Source organism: Palaemon carinicauda, chromosome 17, assembly GCF_036898095.1.
Source record: "Palaemon carinicauda isolate YSFRI2023 chromosome 17, ASM3689809v2, whole genome shotgun sequence".
NCBI lineage: Eukaryota > Metazoa > Arthropoda > Malacostraca > Decapoda > Palaemonidae > Palaemon > Palaemon carinicauda.
The window spans coordinates 66585654-66606870 of record NC_090741.1 but is presented as its reverse complement, the minus strand read 5'-3'; the positions used below and the strand labels follow the sequence as shown (position 1 = coordinate 66606870).

The following is a 21217-nucleotide window of genomic DNA, read 5'->3' as shown; positions in this document are numbered from 1 at the left end:
CCTTTTATCAACACTGAAATTTAAATTCTCCTGACTCTCATCAAGAGAAATCGGTCGATGTCTTAATGCCTTGAAAAGAGAAAGGAGAGGAAGGTAATAACCAGCTTCACCATCCCCTGAGCAATCTATCATACAGCAACAAGGAATGAAAAAAGAAAGAAAAAATCAAGAAATCGGTCAGTGATAAATTATTATTATCATTATTATTACTTGCTAGGCTACAACCCTATTGGGAAAAGCAGGATGCTATAAGGCCGGGGGGGTCCAACTGGGAAAATAGCTCAGTGAGGAAGGGGAACTTAAGGAAAAATAAAATATTTCAAGAAGAGTAACATTGAAATAAATATTTCCTATATAAAGTATATAAACTTTAACAAAACAAGGGGAAGAGAAATGAGATAGAATAGTGTGCCCGAGTGTACCCTCATGCAAGAGAGAGAGAGAGAGAGAGAGAGAGAGAGAGAGAGAGAGAGAGAGAGAGAGAGAGAGAAAACGACGAGTAGCCACCACCCCAAAGTCTACCTTATCATCACAACTAAGGAAATCCCAATGCCCCAACTTTAAGCATAAAAGCAAAACCAACCAGCAATATAATTGACTAATTAGAATTTAGCTTTCTTATTTCTGCACTTACAATGACCAATTTGCACCATCATAAATACCTCACCCTTATGCAAGGTACTTATTTCCTCTGTAACTCTGTGCGATCCCAGCGTAAAATGTAATAAACTGCTCTTTCATTGATCTTTGATAATTTGTTTTACAATTTACTGGCTTTTGTAACGATAATTAGATGACTAGGGAAACTATGTAAACTGATTGCATTGGATTATTATTATTATTGTTATTATTATTATTATTATTATTATTATCATTACTAGCTAAGCTACAATCCTAGTAGGAAAAGTATGTTATTTTTGTTCTTATATTATTATTATTATTATTATTATTATTATTATTATTATTATTATTATTATTATTGCTTAATTAATTAATTAAAAGTAGGTTTACCGTGCCACTGAGCCACATATCCAGACCCACTTTGCTGTTCCAGATGATATATTTTAAAACAAGGGTAAATAATGAAGCTGCATAAATTTCTAGAAGCTGGACAATTGAGTAGTAAGAGATGAAACAACATGTATGAAAAGTAAAAGGCAGATAATAAAACAGTAAAGAAGAAATCATCGTTATTGCTTATATGAAAAAATGCACACTGTAGTAGCACCCTTTAGTATGTGATGTTCCTCAACGCAATTGAAGCAATGAGAAAAATAAATCTTAATGTTGGTGAGAATGAAGCAGAATTATCTACTATTTTCAAGTCAGTGGTCTTGTTAGTCTATAAAATTCAATGATGATGAGTTTTATCTTTTCTATTTGTCTATTTATATGAACTCCCTTCTTCTCCATTTCTTTCATTATGCTATTGAAAAGTGTAAGTTTTTTTTATTTATTTATTTATTTTTTTGAATGCTAATGGAATGGAATGAGCAGCATTATGCACTTACATAGTTTAGGCCTGATGGCGAGAAAAAGAAGGGTGAAATAAGAGCGTGACCTGACCAAGAAGCGTTTGGTAGCCATGCCCCATGAAGTATGCAAGGTTGTAAGGTCTGTAGAAAATGGGAAGCTGCTCCTTGTTCTCTCTGACTGTAGAGTTTCTTTCCCTAATCCTTTAGCAATTACAATATCTTTCCTAACTTTTTTTTCTCTCTCAATGAGACGTGATTGGTTATTCATCAAAGATAACTAATTGGTACACAAATAGAACAAAAATGTCGGACTACAGAAAAAATATATATTAACTTTCTCTGTTGCTCTTAGTCTATTTTGAGATTTTATTCTGACACTGTTTAATTTGAAGCTTGCTTTTATTTTGGGTAACTTACTGCTGTTGCTTGTCTGTCTTCCTTAAGTGAAGGTTGGGAATCTAAGGATGCTCCAAGCCAGCCAAAATTCTTATAGTCTTGATACTGCGAGGTCATTGTATTTCCTGCAAAATAAACACAAAAGGAAATTGTTACATCTTTGTTTAATTCAAATGCTTAAAGGGTAAGAAACTTATGCCACTATCTTTTCTAGGCTAGGGGGTACAAAAGTGTAAATTGAGTTGTCCAGTTTTTTTTTTCCTTTCTATATATCCTATTCCTAATGAGGTCACCCCCTCTCTCAGTGTATTGAATGTCTCTGTTCTATTCTAATAGTACCAGATTCATCTTAATATACTGATTTTGTGACCAATTACTCACTGTTTTGATAAATACCTTGAAATCGGGTTTCTTTGGTTGTCTTCCAAACACCAGTACAGTAAACAACTCTGTTTTTCTTGATGTGGGAAAATCTCTGTAGTCTTCCAAGCAATAATACAATAAGCAATCATATGTTATTGACAGTTCTTTCCAAGTTTAAACCCCCCTTTTCACTTGGTTTAAAGGCCACTCATGAATGGCAGAGGCAAGGGAGAGTGACATTGCCCTATCAAGCAGGACAATGCCCGATAGACTGACCATATCACATATAATCAGCGCCCAAGCCCCCTCTCCACCCAAGTTAGGACCAAGGAGGGCCAGGCAGTGGCTACTGATGACTCAGCAGATAGACCTATAGGCACCCCCAAACCCCACATCCTTAGCTCTTAAGGATGGTGAGGTTGCAGCGACCAAAGGAACTAACGAGTTTGAGCGAGGCTTGAACCCCAGTGTGGAAATCCCTAGGCAAGGACGCTACCACCAGACCACCAGGAGATTAGTATTTATTTCTTCCATTTGTAACTGAGAATCTGGTATGTCTTAACACTCGCAAAAAATAATCTGTTACGCAAGAGTTCTTCAGATATCTGTCTTGGGTCCATCAGTGGCTCTTGAATCTTTTGATTTTCCTTTTGATTCTGGGCAGTTTAAACATATAAAGAGAAAAGCTACATTTTGGAGGTTTTTTAACATAAGATTCTCAAAGATTACTGGAAAGTAAAATTTTACGTAGCAATGAACACTAGCCTCAGAGAGTAACTCATGTGAGAGCACTAAATATCTACATTCTTTAGAGCTTCTAAGATATACTCCTCCGAAAGCACTTGAAGGTTACTTCTCAAAGAGCATTGGAAGCAAATAGTTCTCCAAGTGAAAAAAAAAAAGACGAAGAACTGAAAAGTTATTAGTAAGTAATTGAAAGTTTATCTTAAAAATCATTAAAAGCTCTCCCAGCTGAAGGCATGAGAAACTTGCCATTCAGAGATCACTTGAAACTCTTTTCTTCAAAGTATTTGAAGGATTACACTTCGGAGAGTACTAAAAATTTGCTTATCAAAAACCCTTCAAGATAAATTCACCTGTGAGCACTAGAAACCCTACCAGAAGACTAGAATTTTACCTAAGTGAAACATTGATTTGAAGACCTCCTTTTGAAGCATTGAAAGGTTACTGGTGAGAGTACATTAAAACTTAGTGCTGTAGAACTATTGAAACTGACATCTAAACACATTTAAAACCTTATCTATAAAATAGCATTGGAAACTTGCATCTCTCAAAACTCTGTATGGTTTCTGCGAGAGCAATGAACTTTCCTCCCAGTTTTTGTAAATTTTCTCCACTGAGAGAAACTGAAAACATACCAGTTGGCGAGCCTAGTGAACTTACTTTTTAGAGAGAGTATTGAACATTCAACTCTCAAGAGTATTAGAAACTTGCTGCACTTAGGCCCTGTCCACACTACCGGGCAGTCCCCGACGGGCAAACAGTGATACCAGGCCACAACAGTTAGTGAAAATGATGGTTGATGACGTCAGAAGCATGAAAACTAAAGGCAGGGATCTGGCAACACTTTATGATGCCAGATCCCTGTCTGTGGTTTTCCCGCTTCTGACGTAATTAACCCTCAATCTTACTAACGATTGTGGTCTGGTATCACTGTTTGCCCGTCGGGGACTGCCCGGTAGTGTGGACAGGGCCTAAGAGTATTGCCTTTTTTTCCGTCGAACAGTTATTAAAATATTATCTCTTGGAAGCACTGGGAATCTACCCTTCTAAATGTATTTGAAATGAACCTTTCAGAAAGCATGTCATTGTTAAGGTTTTTGAGGAAGGTTAAGGACATTTAATTGATTCAAGGACATGGATTAAAGTGAATAGAAAAGGTCACCTATCTACAAATAGCCCGGTACAGAACAGGATATAAACACGACCTGATTATAGTGTATAGAAAATACCTTTTAAATGTTTACAGCATATGCAAAAAGTAATCCTCAAATCATACACAGTGCATAGAAATTGCTCTTCGCTCTTTGACATTTTGTATATGTTCATAAACCTTCGTATGTGTTAAACAATCCTTCCTCGCTTAAGGGATTAACTATTGCTCTGTAATTGTTCAGTGGCTACTTTCCTCTTGGTAAGGGTAGAAGCAACTCCTGAGCTATGGTAAGTAGCTCTTCTTGGAGAAGGACACTCCAAAATCATATAATTGTTATCTGGTCTTGGATAGTTCCACAGCCTCTGTACCATGGTCTTTCACTGTCTTGGGGTGGTGTTCTCTTGCTTGAGGGTGCACACAGGCACACTATTCTATCTTATTTCTTCTCATCCTTTTATTTTTTAAATTTTTATAGTATATATGTGAAAGATTTGTTTTGATGGTGTCGCTGTTCTTAAAGTATTTTAATTGTTGATTACTTGTAAGTTCCTTATTTCCTTTCCTCACTGGGCTATTTTCCCTGTTGGAACCCTCAAGCTTATAGCTTTCTGATTTTCCAACTAGGGTTGTAGGGTTGACTATTTGACCGAATCTCATGAAATTTGGTGGGATAACTGGACAATTTGAATAGATTTTAGGAGTGATCGGGTCAAAGGCCAAGGTAACGAAAAGGTAAAAAAGCGTCTTTTTTCTATATTGTGGTCAATTTCTATCCTGTTTGCATGCAACTAGTGCATAATTCAATTGTGTATCATTTGATATACAACATGATTGCGTCAAAGGTCAAGATTAAGGCCACGAAAAGGTCAAAAACGTCTTTTTGCTCTATCGTGTTCAATTTCCATCCGATTTCCTTGAAACTTGTACCATAATGTGCATAATTCAATTGTCTATCTTGAGATATACAACATGAATAGTGACGTCATTACCATTGTTAGCGGTTGAGGTTCAAAGGTCAGCGGGGCCAATGAACTTGCTAAAAGGGCAGGTTTTGTCATTATGCAGCCATTTGTTATCCGATGTGCTTGCATAATAAGGATATTTTGATTAGATTTTAGTAGTGATTTGGTCAAGGATCAATATCACGAAAAGGTAAAAATCGTCTCTGCCCTACAGTGGTCAATATTTATCCGATTTGCACGAAACTAGTGCCAAAATGTGTATAATTTAATTGCCTATCTTGTAATATCCAACATGATATAGGGAAAGGTATGCGCTCTACCGAGTGTCCGTTCTAGTTCATATGTAAACCGGTCTTAAATGTGAACATAACATAGCAGCATCATCAAGATATTTAAAGGATTTAGAGATAAAAATCATATAGATTATAACGATCCCTTACCTGTCCTATCAATACGGAGTTCTTGACACGGGCTCTTGTCTCTTTGCAGGTCGCATTTGAAGATGGCGCCGGGTTCTCTGATCTGAGATGAGCTGTACCTGCTCGAGTTAGCCCTTGGTGCTCCTACGATCAGCCTGAATGTCATAAAAAAAGATAGAAAAGAATAAATAAATGGATCTCTGAAAAAATACAATAGGGTGGCAGATTTGCAGACTCGCAGCCGTGCCCTTTTAGCTCGGAATAGTTTCCTGCTATCTGATTGGTTAGAATGATCTTGTCCAACCAATCAGCTATTAGGAAACTTTTCCGAGCTGAAAGGGCACCTCTGCTAGTCGGTGTAAATCTGCGTCGTTAAAAAGAATTGACTATAGTTTTTATTCTTTTTTTAGTTTTAATTTCTTGTGTAATAAAATCGAGTAAAAGGTAGAGTGGTCCTTTTGATAGATATAGTGTGTCTGAAGAAAAAAGATAGTAGTAAAACGAGAGTTTTTGGAATAAAGCAAAAATTTATTGTTTTCCAAGGATATGCAATGTGAAATATTTAAGCTTTTCCTTGCCTTGGAAATACCATCTTACAGGGATAGTTACTTGCAGAGAAAAGTATTTGAACAGACCCACCTCTCTATTTGGTGTTCACTTACCAATTAGAATTGTCCAAACCATTTTTCTGCAGGGCTATTGAGAATCCGAAGTACGACTCCCGACCTGAATTCAACTGTCCAGCCGTCGGGTAGGAGAATATCTGGGCGGATTCTGGTTCCAGATTGAAGGCCTGAGTTGAGATAGAAGCGCTCAGCCAGACAATGAACCAGGCCGCCGTAAACCGCAGCGGCGAACGGGAGTGGACCTGCGATCGGGGCATGCCGGACCGGAGTTGCATCTGCCCGGTGCGGCGTCGAGAGTTTCTGTTCAACCTAGTAAAAAGTAGAGAGTTTCTGGTCAACCAATTAAAAAGAAGAGAATTTCTGGTCAACCTATTAAAAAGTAGAGAATTTCTGGTCAACCTATTAAAAAGTAGAGAATTTCTGGTCAACCAATTAAAAAGTAGAGAATTTCTGGTCAATCTAGTAAAAAGTAGAGAATTTCTGGTCAACCTAGTAAAAAGTAGAGAATTTCTGGTCAACCTATTAAAAAGTAGAGAATTTCTGGTCAACCTAGTAAAAAGTAGAGAATTTCTGATCAACCTATTGAAAAGTAGAGAATTTCTGGTCAAACTATTAAAAAGTAGAGAATTTCTGGTCAACCTAATAAAAAGTAGAGAATTTCTGGTCAACCAATTAAAAAGTAGAGAATTTCTGGTCAATCTAGTAAAAAGTAGAGAATTTCTGGTCAACCTAGTAAAAAGTAGAGAATTTCTGGTCAACCTATTAAAAAATAGAGAATTTCTGGTCAACCTATTAAAAAGTAGATAATTTCTGATCAACCTATTAAAAAGTAGAGAATTTCTGGTCAACGTAGTATAAAGTAGCGAATTTCTGGTCAACCAATTAAAAAGTAGAGAATTTCTGGTCAACCTATTATAAAGTAGAGAATTTCTGGTCAATCTATTAAAAAGTAGAGAATTTCTGGTCAACCTATTGAAAAGTAGAGAATTTCTGGTCAACCTATTAAAAAGTAGAGAATTTCTGGTCAACCTATTGAAAAGTAGAGAATTTCTGGTCAACCTATTAAAAAGTAGAGAATTTCTGGTCAACCTATTAAAAAGTAGATAATTTCTGATCAACCTTTTAAAAAGTAGAGAATTTCTGATCAACCTATTAAAAAGTAGAGAATTTCTGATCAACCTATTAAAAAGTAGAGAATTTCTGGTCAACTTATGAAAAAATAGAGAATTTCTGGTCAACCTATGAAATGTAGAGAATTTCTGATCAACCTATTAAAAAGTAGATAATTTCTGATCAACCTATTAAAAAGTAGAGAATTTCTGGTCAACCTATTAAAAAGTAGAGAATTTCTGATCAATCTATTAAAAAGTAGAGAATTTCTGGTCAACCTATTAAAAAGTAGATAATTTCTGATCAATCTATTAAAAAGTAGAGAATTTCTGGTCGACCTATTAAAAAGTAGATAATTTCTGGTCAACCTATTAAAAAGTAGAGAATTTCTGGTCAACCCATTAAAAAGTAGAGAATTTCTGGTCAACCTATTAAAAAGTAGAGGATTTCTGGTCAACCTATTAAAAAGTAGATAATTTCTGATCAACCTATTAAAAAGTAGAGAATTTCTGATCAACCTATTAAAAAGTAGAGAATTTCTGATCAACCTATTAAAAAGTAGAGAATTTCTGATCAACCTATTAAAAAGTAGAGAATTTCTGGTCAACCTATGAAAAAGTAGAGAATTTCTGGTCAACCTATGAAAAAGTAGAGAATTTCTGATAAACCTATTAAAAAGTAGAGAATTTCTGATCAACCTATTAAAAAGTAGAGAATTTCTGATCAACCTATTAAAAAGTAGAGAATTTCTGGTCAACCTATTAAAAAGTAGAGGATTTCTGGTCAACCTATTAAAAAGTAGATAATTTCTGATCAACCTTTTAAAAAGTAGAGAATTTCTGATCAACCTATTAAAAAGTAGAGAATTTCTGATCAACCTATTAAAAAGTAGAGAATTTCTGATCAACCTATTAAAAAGTAGAGAATTTCTGGTCAACCTATGAAAAAGTAGAGAATTTCTGGTCAACCTATGAAAAAGTAGAGAATTTCTGATCAACCTATTAAAAAGTAGATAATTTCTGATCAACCTATTAAAAAGTAGAGAATTTCTGGTCAACCTATTAAAAAGTAGAGAATTTCTGATCAATCTATTAAAAAGTAGAGAATTTCTGGTCAATCTATTAAAAAGTAGAGAATTTCTGATCAATATATTAAAAAGTAGATAATTTCTGATCAATCTATTAAAAAGTAGAGAATTTCTGGTCGACCTATTAAAAAGTAAATAATTTCTGGTCAACCTATTAAAAAGTAGAGAATTTCTGATCAATCTATTAAAAAGTAGAGAATTTCTGATCAATCTATTAAAAAGTAGATAATTTCTGATCAATCTATTAAAAAGTAGAGAATTTCTGGTCGACCTATTAAAAAGTAGATAATTTCTGGTCAACCTATTAAAAAGTAGAGAATTTCTGGTCAACCCATTAAAAAGTAGAGAAGTTCTGGTCAACCTATTAAAAAGTAGAGGATTTCTGGTCAACCTATTAAAAAGTAGATAATTTCTGATCAACCTATTAAAAAGTAGAGAATTTCTGATCAACCTATTAAAAAGTAGAGAATTTCTGATCAACCTATTAAAAAGTAGAGAATTTCTGATCAACCTATTAAAAAGTAGAGGATTTCTTGTCAATCTATTAAAAAGTAGATAATTTCTGGTCAACCTATTAAAAAGTAGAGAATTTCTGGTCAACCCATTAAAAAGTAGAGAATTTCTGGTCAACCTATTAAAAAGTAGAGGATTTCTGGTCAACCTATTAAAAAGTAGATAATTTCTGATTAACCTATTAAAAAGTAGAGAATTTCTGATCAACCTATTAAAAAGTAGAGAATTTCTGATCAACCTATTAAAAAGTAGAGAATTTCTGATCAACCTATTAAAAAGTAGAGGATTTCTGGTCAACCTATTAAAAAGTAGAGAATTTCTGGTCAACCCATTAAAAAGTAGAGAATTTCTGGTCAACCTATTAAAAAGTAGAGGATTTCTGGTCAACCTATTAAAAAGTAGATAATTTCTGATCAACCTATTAAAAAGTAGAGAATTTCTGATCAACCTATTAAAAAGTAGAGGATTTCTGGTCAACCTATTAAAAAGTAGATAATTTCTGATCAACCTATTAAAAAGTAGAGAATTTCTGATCAACCTATTAAAAAGTAGAGAATTTCTGATCAACCTATTAAAAAGTAGAGAATTTCTGATCAACCTATTAAAAAGTAGAGGATTTCTGGTCAACCTATTAAAAAGTAGAGAATTTCTGGTCAACCTTTTAAAAAGTAGAGAATTTCTGGTCAACCTATTAAAAAGTAGAGGATTTCTGGTCAACCTATTAAAAAGTAGATAATTTCTGATCAACCTATTAAAAAGTAGAGAATTTCTGATCAACCTATTAAAAAGTAGAGAATTTCTGGTCAACCTATTAAAAAGTAGATAATTTCTGATCAACCTATTAAAAAGTAGAGGATTTCTGGTCAACCTATTAAAAAGTAGATAATTTCTGATCAACCTATTAAAAAGTAGAGAATTTCTGATCAACCTATTAAAAAGTAGAGAATTTCTGGTCAACCTATTAAAAAGTAGAGAATTTCTGGTCAACCCATTAAAAAGTAGAGAATTTCTGGTCAACCTATTAAAAAGTAGAGGATTTCTGGTCAACCTATTAAAAAGTAGATAATTTCTGATCAACCTATTAAAATGTAGAGAATTTCTGATCAACCTATTAAAAAGTAGAGGATTTCTGGTCAACCTATTAAAAAGTAGATAATTTCTGATCAACCTATTAAAAAGTAGAGAATTTCTGATCAACCTATTAAAAAGTAGAGAATTTCTGATCAACCTATTAAAAAGTAGAGAATTTCTGATCAACCTATTAAAAAGTAGAGGATTTCTGGTCAACCTATTAAAAAGTAGAGAATTTCTGGTCAACCCATTAAAAAGTAGAGAATTTCTGGTCAACCTATTAAAAAGTAGAGGATTTCTGGTCAACCTATTAAAAAGTAGAGAATTTCTGATCAACCTATTAAAAAGTAGAGAATTTCTGATCAACCTATTAAAAAGTAGAGGATTTCTGGTCAACCTATCAAAAAGTAGAGAATTTCTGGTCAACCCATTAAAAAGTAGAGAATTTCTGGTCAACCTATTAAAAAGTAGAGGATTTCTGGTCAACCTATTAAAAAGTAGATAATTTCTGATCAACCTATTAAAAAGTAGAGAATTTCTGGTCAACCTATTAAAAAGTAGAGAATTTCTGATCAACCTATTAAAAAGTAGAGAATTTCTGATCAACCTATTAAAAAGTAGAGGGAGGAAATTACAATGTGTTTTCCAAATATAATTCTTGCCTCCATGACAATGAATTGTTGTAAGGTGTTTATATACTATACTTGATATACTGTGTGTGGGTTTGCGTACAGACAGTATATGGTTTGGCCCAATTTTTTTTTTTTTTAAGAAAATAAATATTTTCAATTTTTACAATTTAATATTGTATGTACATCATACATCACAATATATTTACACGAATAAATTTTGTAATTCATAAATACTAATCTAATTGTCATCTTGAGGTAGTCTACAAATCTTGGGCTGTGCCAGTCATAGTGCTTTTGATTTTTAAACATATTTGGGTTTGAATTCCTTTTTGTTTGCGAGTGCTTTTTAAACAGTTCCTTCAATTATTTTATAATATTTTAACTATTTTTATCCTATTTCTTAATTTTACATCAAATATTTTATGATTTTTAAACAGTTCCTTCAATTATTGAATAATATTTTCACAATTTTTCTTATATTTCATTATATTTGCTTGATTTAAAGTATTGATTTTATTAAGATATTTTAACTATTTTTCTTATATTTCTTGGTTTTACTTTTTACATTAAATATTTTATTATTCATTATATTGACTTAATTTGAAGTATTGATTTTATTATAATAATATTTTCACTATTTTTCTTATATTTTTTTATTTTACTTTTTACATTAAATGTTTTAGAATTCATTATATTGGCTCAATGTTAAGTATTAATTTTATTATAATAATATTTTCACTATTTTCACTTTTTCCTATATTTCTTGATTTTGCTTTTTACATTAAATATTTTGATTCATTATATTGACTTAATTTTAAGTACTGATTTTATTATTCTCAATTTCACAGGTAACTTTTCAGATTCCTGCAGACCTACAGTAGAAAGGTAAATCTCAAGGTTTTTTTTATTTATTACTTACCAATGTTTTCTCCTTATGAACAACACTATTAAAAGTATTTAATTCTGCATTACTCAATATATCTTCTTGAGATAGAGAAGATTTAATCAGAAGGAAACTGTGAAGCATCTAAAACATGTAAAGGTATTGTATAGGTTAAAGTTATGACAATATCAAAGCGAGTTTTGGCCTGAGGGCGATTTGCAGGACCAGGGTCATAACTGCACAAGATATGTTAGCAAAAAAAGAAAAAAAAAAAGAATTTTTTTTATGTAAAGTATATATAGGTTGAACTCTTTTTCTTATTTATACCCCAATTGGACTCAATCTCTCTTCATGCCCCGATTGGGTCTCTCTCTCTCTCTCTCTCTCTCTCTCTCTCTCTCAGTTGGACCTCTCTTATTTCTATCCCAGTTTGCCCCCCCCCTCTCTCTCTCTCTCTCTCTCTCTCTCTCTCTCTCTCTCTCTCTCTCTCTCTCTCTCTTATTTCTATCCCAGTTTGCCCCCTCTCTCTCTCTCTCTCTCTCTCTCTCTCTCTCTCTCTCTCTCTCTCAGTTGGACCTCTCTTATTTCTATCCCAGTTGGCCCTCTCTCTCTCTCTCTCTCTCTCTCTCTCTCTCTCTCTCTCTCTCTCTCTCTCTCTCTCTCTCAGTTGGACCTCTCTTATTTCTATCCCAGTTGGCCCTCTCTCTCTCTCTCTCTCTCTCTCTCTCTCTCTCTCTCTCTCTCTCTCTCTCTCTCACAGTTGGACCTCTCTTATTTCTATCCCAGTTGGCCCTCTCTCTCTCTCTCTCTCTCTCTCTCTCTCTCTCTCTCTCTCTCTCTCTCTCTCTCTCTCTCTCTCTCTCTCTCTCTCTCTCACACACACAGTTTTCGAAATTATTCGTAGGTCAAAGTCCGGAGAATATGCAAAGTAATATGGCCAACGTATCAGTTACATCTCATTGATGATGATTATAATGTAATAATGATGATTATGAAAACAAGCCTTAGTCAGACACACCTGAAACTTCACGAAAACTCTACCATTATTATTATTATTATTATTATTATTATTATTATTATTATTATTATTATTATTAGCTAAGCTACAACACTAGGTGGAAAAGCAGGATGCTATAATCCCAAGGGCTCCAACTGGGAAAAATAGCCCAGTGAGGGAAGGAAAAAAGGAAATGAATAGATACAAGAGAAAGTGATGAACAATTAGAATAAAATATTTCAAGAACAATAACAACATTAAAATAGATCTTCTATGTATAAACTATTAAAACTTAAGAAGAAATAGGAAGAGAAATAAGATAGAATAGTGTGCCCGAGTGTACCATTGCTCTAAAAGTTTTTTGTAGAGTTGTAGAATCCGTCAATGATAGTAAACGAGTGTGAATCTGAACTTGATGTAATCAGATGGTGTTGGATTTGACCTTTCAAGGTCGCAAAAGGTCGAAGGTCAGGGTGTCAATTTAAATCCCGTATGTGGTTTTATATCTGTCATTAGTATTAACATTGCTCTAATTGTTATTGTAGAGTTGCAGAATGAGCCAATAATAGTAAACGAGTGTGAATCTGAACTTGATGTAATCAGGTGGTGTTGAATTTGACCTTTCAAGGTCACAGCAGGTCAAAGGTCGTCAATAATATTAACAGCGTGTGTTTAACTGTCCTCGTTTGAGAGTTATGCCCCTCTCAAAATTATACCCCTTTAAACATTGACTCTATTAATTTTCAAAACTCTGCATTATCACTATTTTGATATTTAGAAGTATATTTTCGGCATCGGAAAATGAAGATTTTGGTCTTGGTTTCAAGAAAATTTCATAATATTTGACGGAATTATATTAAAAATTCTATTCTGTCATTTATGGCCACTGTGACCTTAACCTCGATCCTATGAGGTCTAAATTTCAAACAAATTGGTAAAGTAGTTTTTCGGTAAATTTGATAACAAAGAAATAAACAAATAAATCTAAAAGAAAAAAAAAAATCCCCGTCGCCCACCTCTCAAAGGGAACCGGGTAATGTAGATTTGGTAATATTTCGATAGAGTCCCACCCAGCCATGACCGCTTACCAAGGCTACATAGGAGCTTGGTGTTTCTCTTTTTACGCGAGCGAAGTGAGCGCACGGTAGAGCAAAAGCCATTAGATTTCGGTAATTTATCGATAGAGTCCTTAATGGTTTTTGCTCCGACGTGCCCTCGCTTTGGTCGGGAAAAAAGAATAACATCAAGTTCCTAAGTGGTAATGGCTGGGTGGGACGATATCGAAATATTACCGAAGATTTTTTTTTTTTTTATTTTGTAGTAAACCAGATATTTGACGGAGTTCTAGTCATAATTCGACTTTTAACTTTCTGCTCACTGTGACCTTGACCTTGACCCCTGAAGTCGAAGTATTAGTGGAGTCTATTTTGTGCCACAGTGCATATCAGCTGAAAATTTAAAGTAAATCGATCCAGTAGTTTTCCGTAACATAACTAACAAAGAAACAAATACAGACAAAGGCAAGGAAATCTACCGAAAACAATACCCACCTTGTTGGGGACGGAGTAATAAGTAGAAGAATCCTCCCCTTTATATATATATATATATATATATATTATATATATATATATATATATATATATATATATATATATATATATATATATATTTCCCATCACCCTGAGCGTCATTGCCAAACGGTCTCTCCCCGTCCACCGGTAGGTAGTGGGAGGGAGTAGTCATACCCTGGTAAGAGGGGCATAGCCCGATAGGTACACTCGGAAACCACAATCCCCCACAAATTGCCGAACCAGCTGATTGTGATTAGGAAAAGTAGAAAGGGTATATTTTGACGGGGGACGGACATTATTATTATTATTATTATTATTATTATTACTTGCTAAGCTATAATATAACCCTCGTTGGAAAAGAGGAATGCTAGAAGGCCGGGGGAGTCCAACAGGAAAAATGGCCCAGTGAGGAAAGGAAACAAGGAAAAATAAAATAATTTAAAAACAGTGACATTAAAATAAATATTTCCTATATAAACTATAAAAAGATTTAAGAAAAGAAGAGGAAGAGAAATAAGATAGAATAGTGTGCCCTCAAGCAAGAGAACTCTAACCTAAGACAGTGGAAGACCATGGTACAGAGGTTATGGCACTACCCAAGATTTAGAGAACAATGGTTTGATTTTGGAGTGTCCTTCTAGAAGATCTGCTTACCATAGCTAAAGAGTCTCTTCTACCCTTACCAAGAGGAAAGTAGCCACTGAACAATTACAGTGCAGTAGTTAACCCCCTTGGGTGAAGAAGAATTGTTTGGTGATCTCAGTGTTTTCAGGTGTATGAGGACAGAGGAGAATATGTAAAGTATAAGCCAGACTATTCTGTGTATGTGTAGACAAAAGGGAAAATGAACCGTAACCAGAGAGAAGGATTCAATGTAGTACTGTAGTTTGTTATTAAATCCCTATCGTGACTGACTTCTGTAAATGCCAAGTCTTAACCACAGGTCCGATTCTCCGAAGAAAGGAGAGTTTTGGGATATCGGGTATTCACTAGAAATGTTTTATGTGTCGTTACATCACTTCCTGTGGGGCAATATTACAAGAGTCTTTGTGTGGATTTTGTTAAGAGTAGAAGAAGATCTTCATTATAAAGTTTAACGTATCCTTTTGGGCTTTATTTCTTTACTTTTATTTACTTTTCGCTTTTGAGTCATTTTTGGGAAGATTTCAAAAATAGGTGTTCGCTATATTCCTCTTTATTCCTTTAGCTTTTCTCGTCCTTTCGTCAGTTTTTCCATGATTCTATTGGTTTCGCTACTACTACTACTACTACTACTACTACTTCTACTACTACTACTACTACTACTATTATTATTATTATTATTATTATTATTATTTAATGAGCGTGAGAGTAAATATTGTCTCTTTTTCTGATAACATCTCGATCCCTACACCTTTTCGAAAAACTCTTATCGTTTAAATGAATATTTCAATAGATTAAAAAATAGAACTCGCAAACATATCCAAAACGGGTTACACATACCCACGATCAAGCACAAATATAAAAAAGTAAAGAAACTGGAATGAATAGGTAGTTAGTATGCCCCACCTAACTCATTTGCAAGTTGTTCCATCTATTTTTATTTAATCTGAGTTTTGGAAATATCTCCCTATATCTCAGTGTCTGGTATTATTATTATTATTATTATTATTATTATTATTATTATTATTGCAAGCCAAGCTACAACCCTAGTTGGAAAAGCAAGAGTTCCAGCAGGGAAAAATAGCCCAGTGAGGAAAGGAAACCAGGAAATAAGTAAACAATATGTATAGAGACAATTCAGTGCGATCAAGTGCTCACAAGTGGTCCCGAGTAATTATCAGTAATTAAATCTTTTTGATAACTAGATAATTGCACCGACTTGCCTCCTGGCTAGTACAGTGGTAACGTGTTCGCCTAGCATTCGCATAGCAGCAGATCGATCTTGCCAGGGACCGTGAGTTTAAGCTGTTGACTAGGGAGGCCACTGCTGTGGTTGGGCACCATAGTTGGCGGTTGGGTTTGTCCGGCTGACGTTCTAGTGAGCATCCATTCTTATGAAACTGGAACTGAAACTAAACATCTTTAACCTTTCGTCTGATCTAAAGGTAATATTTCAGCCAGAACTGATCATCTTTCTAAGTACTTCTCTCTTTCTAGAAGAGACTCTATACTGTACTCTTCTTTTAAGGCTATAAGCCTAAAATACACGTTCAAAAAAAAAAAAAGCGTCAAAATTTTGCATCAAAATTTTGACGTGTAACTTTGATACAAAATTTGATGCATAATTGCACACACATGTTTAGGCGTTTTTCCCATCAAAATTCAGTATCGTCAAAATCTTCGACATGGATGCATCAGTGGCCATAGCACTAGTGTTGGCATTGGGCTCTGATAAACCTCCTGGTAAACGTCGGAAATTGTCAAAAGACTAAAAAGTTTGATCAAAATTTTGAGAGGAGCCCACACACGCATCAAAAATTTGACGACTCGTCAAAAAATATCAACCGGATTTGATCAATCAAAATTTTGCTTCAAATATTTTTTGACATCAAAACGTCCTACACACACTCAAATTTTGCATCAAAGTTGTATATCAAGATTTTGCTGCAAAATTTTGACGCTTTTTTTGAACGTGTATGGGCCCCTTAAGACTCTAATAATGGCTCCCTTATTTACTGCTATATTTATTCAAAGCTCGTGTGGATAAGGGCGTTGAATTTGATGTCCGTATGCCTCTTCGTAAAAAAAGAAAAAAAAAAGAAATGGTCAAGGAATCTTTTATTTTTATTTTTTTTTGGTTGGGGGCGGGGGGGGGGGGGTGAAATGCTATTGAAGTTGAGAGAGGGTAAGGCGGACTTATGTAAGGGAGTTGGGGAACGTTAGTTGAGAGGCAAGAAAAAAGAAAAAAAAAACAGGTAAAGATATGTACAGAGACAATTCATTATTGATGGTTGAAAAGGCTGCAGCAGATTCGCTTGATATCATTCTGTTCTATATTGATGGAATATTATTATTATTATTATTATTATTATTATTATTATTATTATTGTAGTAGTAGTAGTAGTAGTGTTGGAACAGCAGTGCGTTGTTTTAATTTTTTTTTATACTCCTTTCCTATTAACATGTTGATTACAAAGCGCTTCTATGTTGTTACTGCTATATTTGCTATTGATAATAATTACCCGCTGTTATCTATTGATATGGTAGTTTATCCTAATGGTAATAAAAACAAGTTTTAGCTTAATTGTTATTTGCAGTACTTGAAGAAACGATCACAGTGTAGCTATTTGATAGAAAATATTTCGAGGAACATTGAAAGGACTCATTTAGTGATTTTTCATAGAATAGTTGACATTTATTTTTGCTTGCTGTAGTGCGTGACAAGTGGCTCATTGGACCTTTCGTTTCCTGTCACAGATCTGCTTTCACCTTTTTTTTTTTTTTTTTTTTTTTTTTTAACAATCAGACTTGTAAATTCTGGTGGCCGATGTGGTAACGTTCCTGACTGGTGAACGCAAGATTGTGGTTCGAGTCCCGCTCAAACTTGTTAGTTTCTTTGGTCGCTGCAACCTCACCCTCTTTGTGAGCTAAGGATGGGGTGTTTGGGAGAGCCTACAGGTCTATCCGCTGAGTCATCAGCAGCCATTGCCTGGCCTCCTTGGTCCTAGCTTGGGTGGAGAGTGGGTTTGGCCGCTGATCATATGTATATATGGTCAGTCTTTGGGGCATTACCCTGCTCGATAGGGCAGTGCCACTGTCCCTTGTCTCTGCTATTCATGAGCTGCCTTTAAATCCTTCAAAGTTATTGGAAGATTTTCAAGAGGAGTAATAGTATAACTTACTCCAATCTTAGTTATAATGATTAGAATAATCATAATAGCAGCGATAATCACACCTCTTGTAGTTAACAGTTACATCGTTATCACCTTTCGTAGAGAGTGCTGCCAATCGCAGTGTGTTACAGAACACAAAGTGAAGGAAATCCTGAAGATAGTGACGCCACTGACATTTTAAATATACGGGGGAGTTTGGTCACGTTCATTGCGACAGAATATTAAGATTATCAGGGTAATTTTTAGGGCTTGGTCGATGTGTTATATAGTTTTGATGCTTTTGAAGCTTTAATTATATATATATATATATATATATATATATATACATAATATATATATATATATATATATTTATATATGTATATACTGTATATATATACAAAATATATATATATATATATATATATATATATATATATATATATATATATATAAGTGTGTACATACATACTAACACACACTCATATATACAGTATGTAGATATATATATATATATATATATATATATATATATATATATATATATATCTATATATATGTATGTATATATATACTGTATATATATATATATATATATATATATATATATATATATATATATATATATATATTTATATATATACACATATACAAGCAAACACACACATACATACATACATACATACATACATACATATATATATATATATATATATATATATATATATTATTTATATATATCTCAGTATATATTATTGAGATATATTCTAATTCTTTCATTCTTAAATGTTTTGAGTATTGATCTCTTGTCTAGTCTTCAGCTGCTGACTCTCATCTTAATTTGTTGGAGAAACATTTGTGGTCTTGTAGATATAACATCCCTGATCTTGATAATAATCTCTTGTAGGTTAATATCTTTCAGTTAGTTCTTTATGCTTGTCGCATAAGAGATTTCATAATTCTGACCATCCTTTGCATTAAGAAATTATCAGACCTTCCCATCTTGTACCTAGGAATGTTTTTTTTTTTTTTTTTTTCCCATGTTGACCAGGCTGACATGAGTCTTTTTATAATTTATATATGACATATCTCTCTCGAGTTGTATCAGTGTGCCGGTGAGTGAATACACTTGTGCGACCCTAAAAATATCCTGATTTAACGCGGATAACTAAAGGCTATCGTGTGCAATATAGCTACAAGTTTTTGTGAATAATCGGTGATTAGTTTGAGGTCAGAAAAGTGGGATAAAACGTCGGCATAGAATAGTTATCTTGTGAATTACTAAAAATCTAATCAAGATGGCTATGTACAATACAGGCAAGACTTGGAGAGACATCGCTGGACTCGGCAAAAGTAAATTCCATGAGTTGACGAAACAAGAGCTTAACCGTCTGATAACAGAGGTCACTAGTAACTCCAACCAATGTGACGGAAAAATATTCGCAGACATATTGAAACAATACGATCCTATAAACTGGAGCAAATCTGCGGAAAGCATCAGCAAGATAATAGAAGAAATTCCAAAGAAGATCCAAGTGATAAAAAGACTTATAAAGAAAGTTTACATCAATCAACACATTCCATCAAAGAACAATAAGAAGTCCAATATGGTGAATATGCTGATTGATGCATTGGGAAAAAGAATGTCAAAATGGTGTAATACATGTAAGATATGGTATTCCATTAATAATCCTCAACAATTGATTAGAAAATGTGATGCCTGCCATGTTCCAACACACCTTACATGTGCTGAAATACAGCAAAAAATAAAAAATAAAGACAAAGGTATTCTGCTCAACATGCTTAGTCTGGATAGAAAATATAATAAAGTCGAGACTAAATCTGCAAATAGTTGAAGATAAAGAAGAGGAAGAAGAAGAAGCAGAAGAAGAAGAAGAAAAAGAAGAAGAAGAGAAAAATGAACAGGATATGTGTAAGGATGCAGAGGAAATCATTGATATACCTTATGATGCCATCCAACAACATAGTTATGAAGAAATAAATTATCAGATGGAAACAAATAATAGACCCAAGAGACTCTTCCCGGACCTGCATACTTTTAGGGAAGAGCAAGAACAAGAAAAAAAAGAAAAGAAAGATATAGTCTGCAATTTTCTGAAAAGAGGGAATTGCAAATTTGGCGAAAGATGCTACTACAAGCATCCAAAGATATGCCATAATTATGAAATATATGGTAAATGTGCGTATTTAGACGGATATGCAGAGGAATGCAGAGATCCCCATCCAAAAATATGCAAAACCTAAAAGAAGGAAAAGGATGCAGTTTCAACAAAAAATGTCGATATATGCATCCTGCAACCATGAATGAAAGTAAGAAAACTCAGCAAACTGAAAAGAAAAATGAAAACAAAAATGAAACAAAAAAGAAACAAAAAAGCAGGCCGTGATATACCGCGCTATGAAACAAAAGCCCCAAGATATGAGGCCTTTCAAGCCAAATATGCACATTTAGAGCCCAACTACAAAGAATGCATCTATAATGCCAGGGGTTGGTGCAGATATGGGGATAAATGCAGGTATACACACAAAAATAAATATGAAGGTGAAAGAGCAAATATAATAGAAAAGTTGGATTTTTTAATGGCAGAATTCCAGGAAATGAAGAAAAGAACATTATATCAGAACAGGAAGGAAGCATGGGAGAATCCATATTATTACCAATATTAAATAATGGGAATGAAACACAAACCATAATAGTGATGAATGCACAGGGTTTAGTCACGAGTAACTCTAAAAGGAAAATAGAGTTCTTAGAAGAACTAACCCAAATTGAAAAAATAGATATATTAAATATAAGTGAAACATGGTATTCCTAAGAGACTGGCAGTGATGACCAGATAAAGGGTTTCCAAACTTATAGATCAGACACAAAAAATAGGAATCAAGGGGGAGCCGCAATATATGGAAGAGACATAAATCAAGGAAAAGTCTATGAAAAACACAGCAACACAGAATGTGAATTGATTGCGGTAGAATTTGAATTTGAAAAACTTGTGAATATTGTAGTTTACAGACCCCCAAATACTAAGGAGTTTGACATAATAATAGAAAAAATAGATGATATATGTAGAAACCATAAAGACTGGAATATACTCATATCCGGAGATTTTAACTTTCCTTTCGTGGATTGGAAAGAACGGATAGAAGAAAGTGGTTGTATGTATACATATAAAAAAGAGAGTAATAGTAGCGCAGAAGATAAGAGGCAATTTGAAAAGCTTCAAGATATGCTATTAGAACATAATATGCAACAAATAAACCACATTCTAACAAGAAAGGAAAATGTCCTAGATCTAGTATTTGTGAATGAGGTGAATTATGTTAAAGAAATAATAGTGTATAACACGGGAATTTCAGACCACAATGTCATAGAATTGATAGTCCATTCCAAAGCAAGTGA

General features: G+C 33.8%; 1 protein-coding gene across 2 annotated transcripts in view; it reads right to left on the bottom strand.

Moving 5' to 3' along the window:
- Positions 1-21217, bottom strand: part of LOC137656839 (integrin alpha-PS3-like) — a 114799-nt gene that overhangs the window by 90105 nt on the left and 3477 nt on the right. For both annotated transcript variants that reach the window (XM_068391171.1, XM_068391173.1), the window contains exons 2-4: positions 6175-6447; positions 5534-5667; positions 1893-1996 (exon numbers count right to left, since the gene is read on the bottom strand). In XM_068391171.1, the coding sequence (XP_068247272.1) occupies positions 1893-1996; positions 5534-5667; positions 6175-6413 (477 nt within the window). In that variant the 5' untranslated portion in view covers positions 6414-6447. The remainder of the gene's footprint in view (positions 1-1892; positions 1997-5533; positions 5668-6174; positions 6448-21217) is intronic.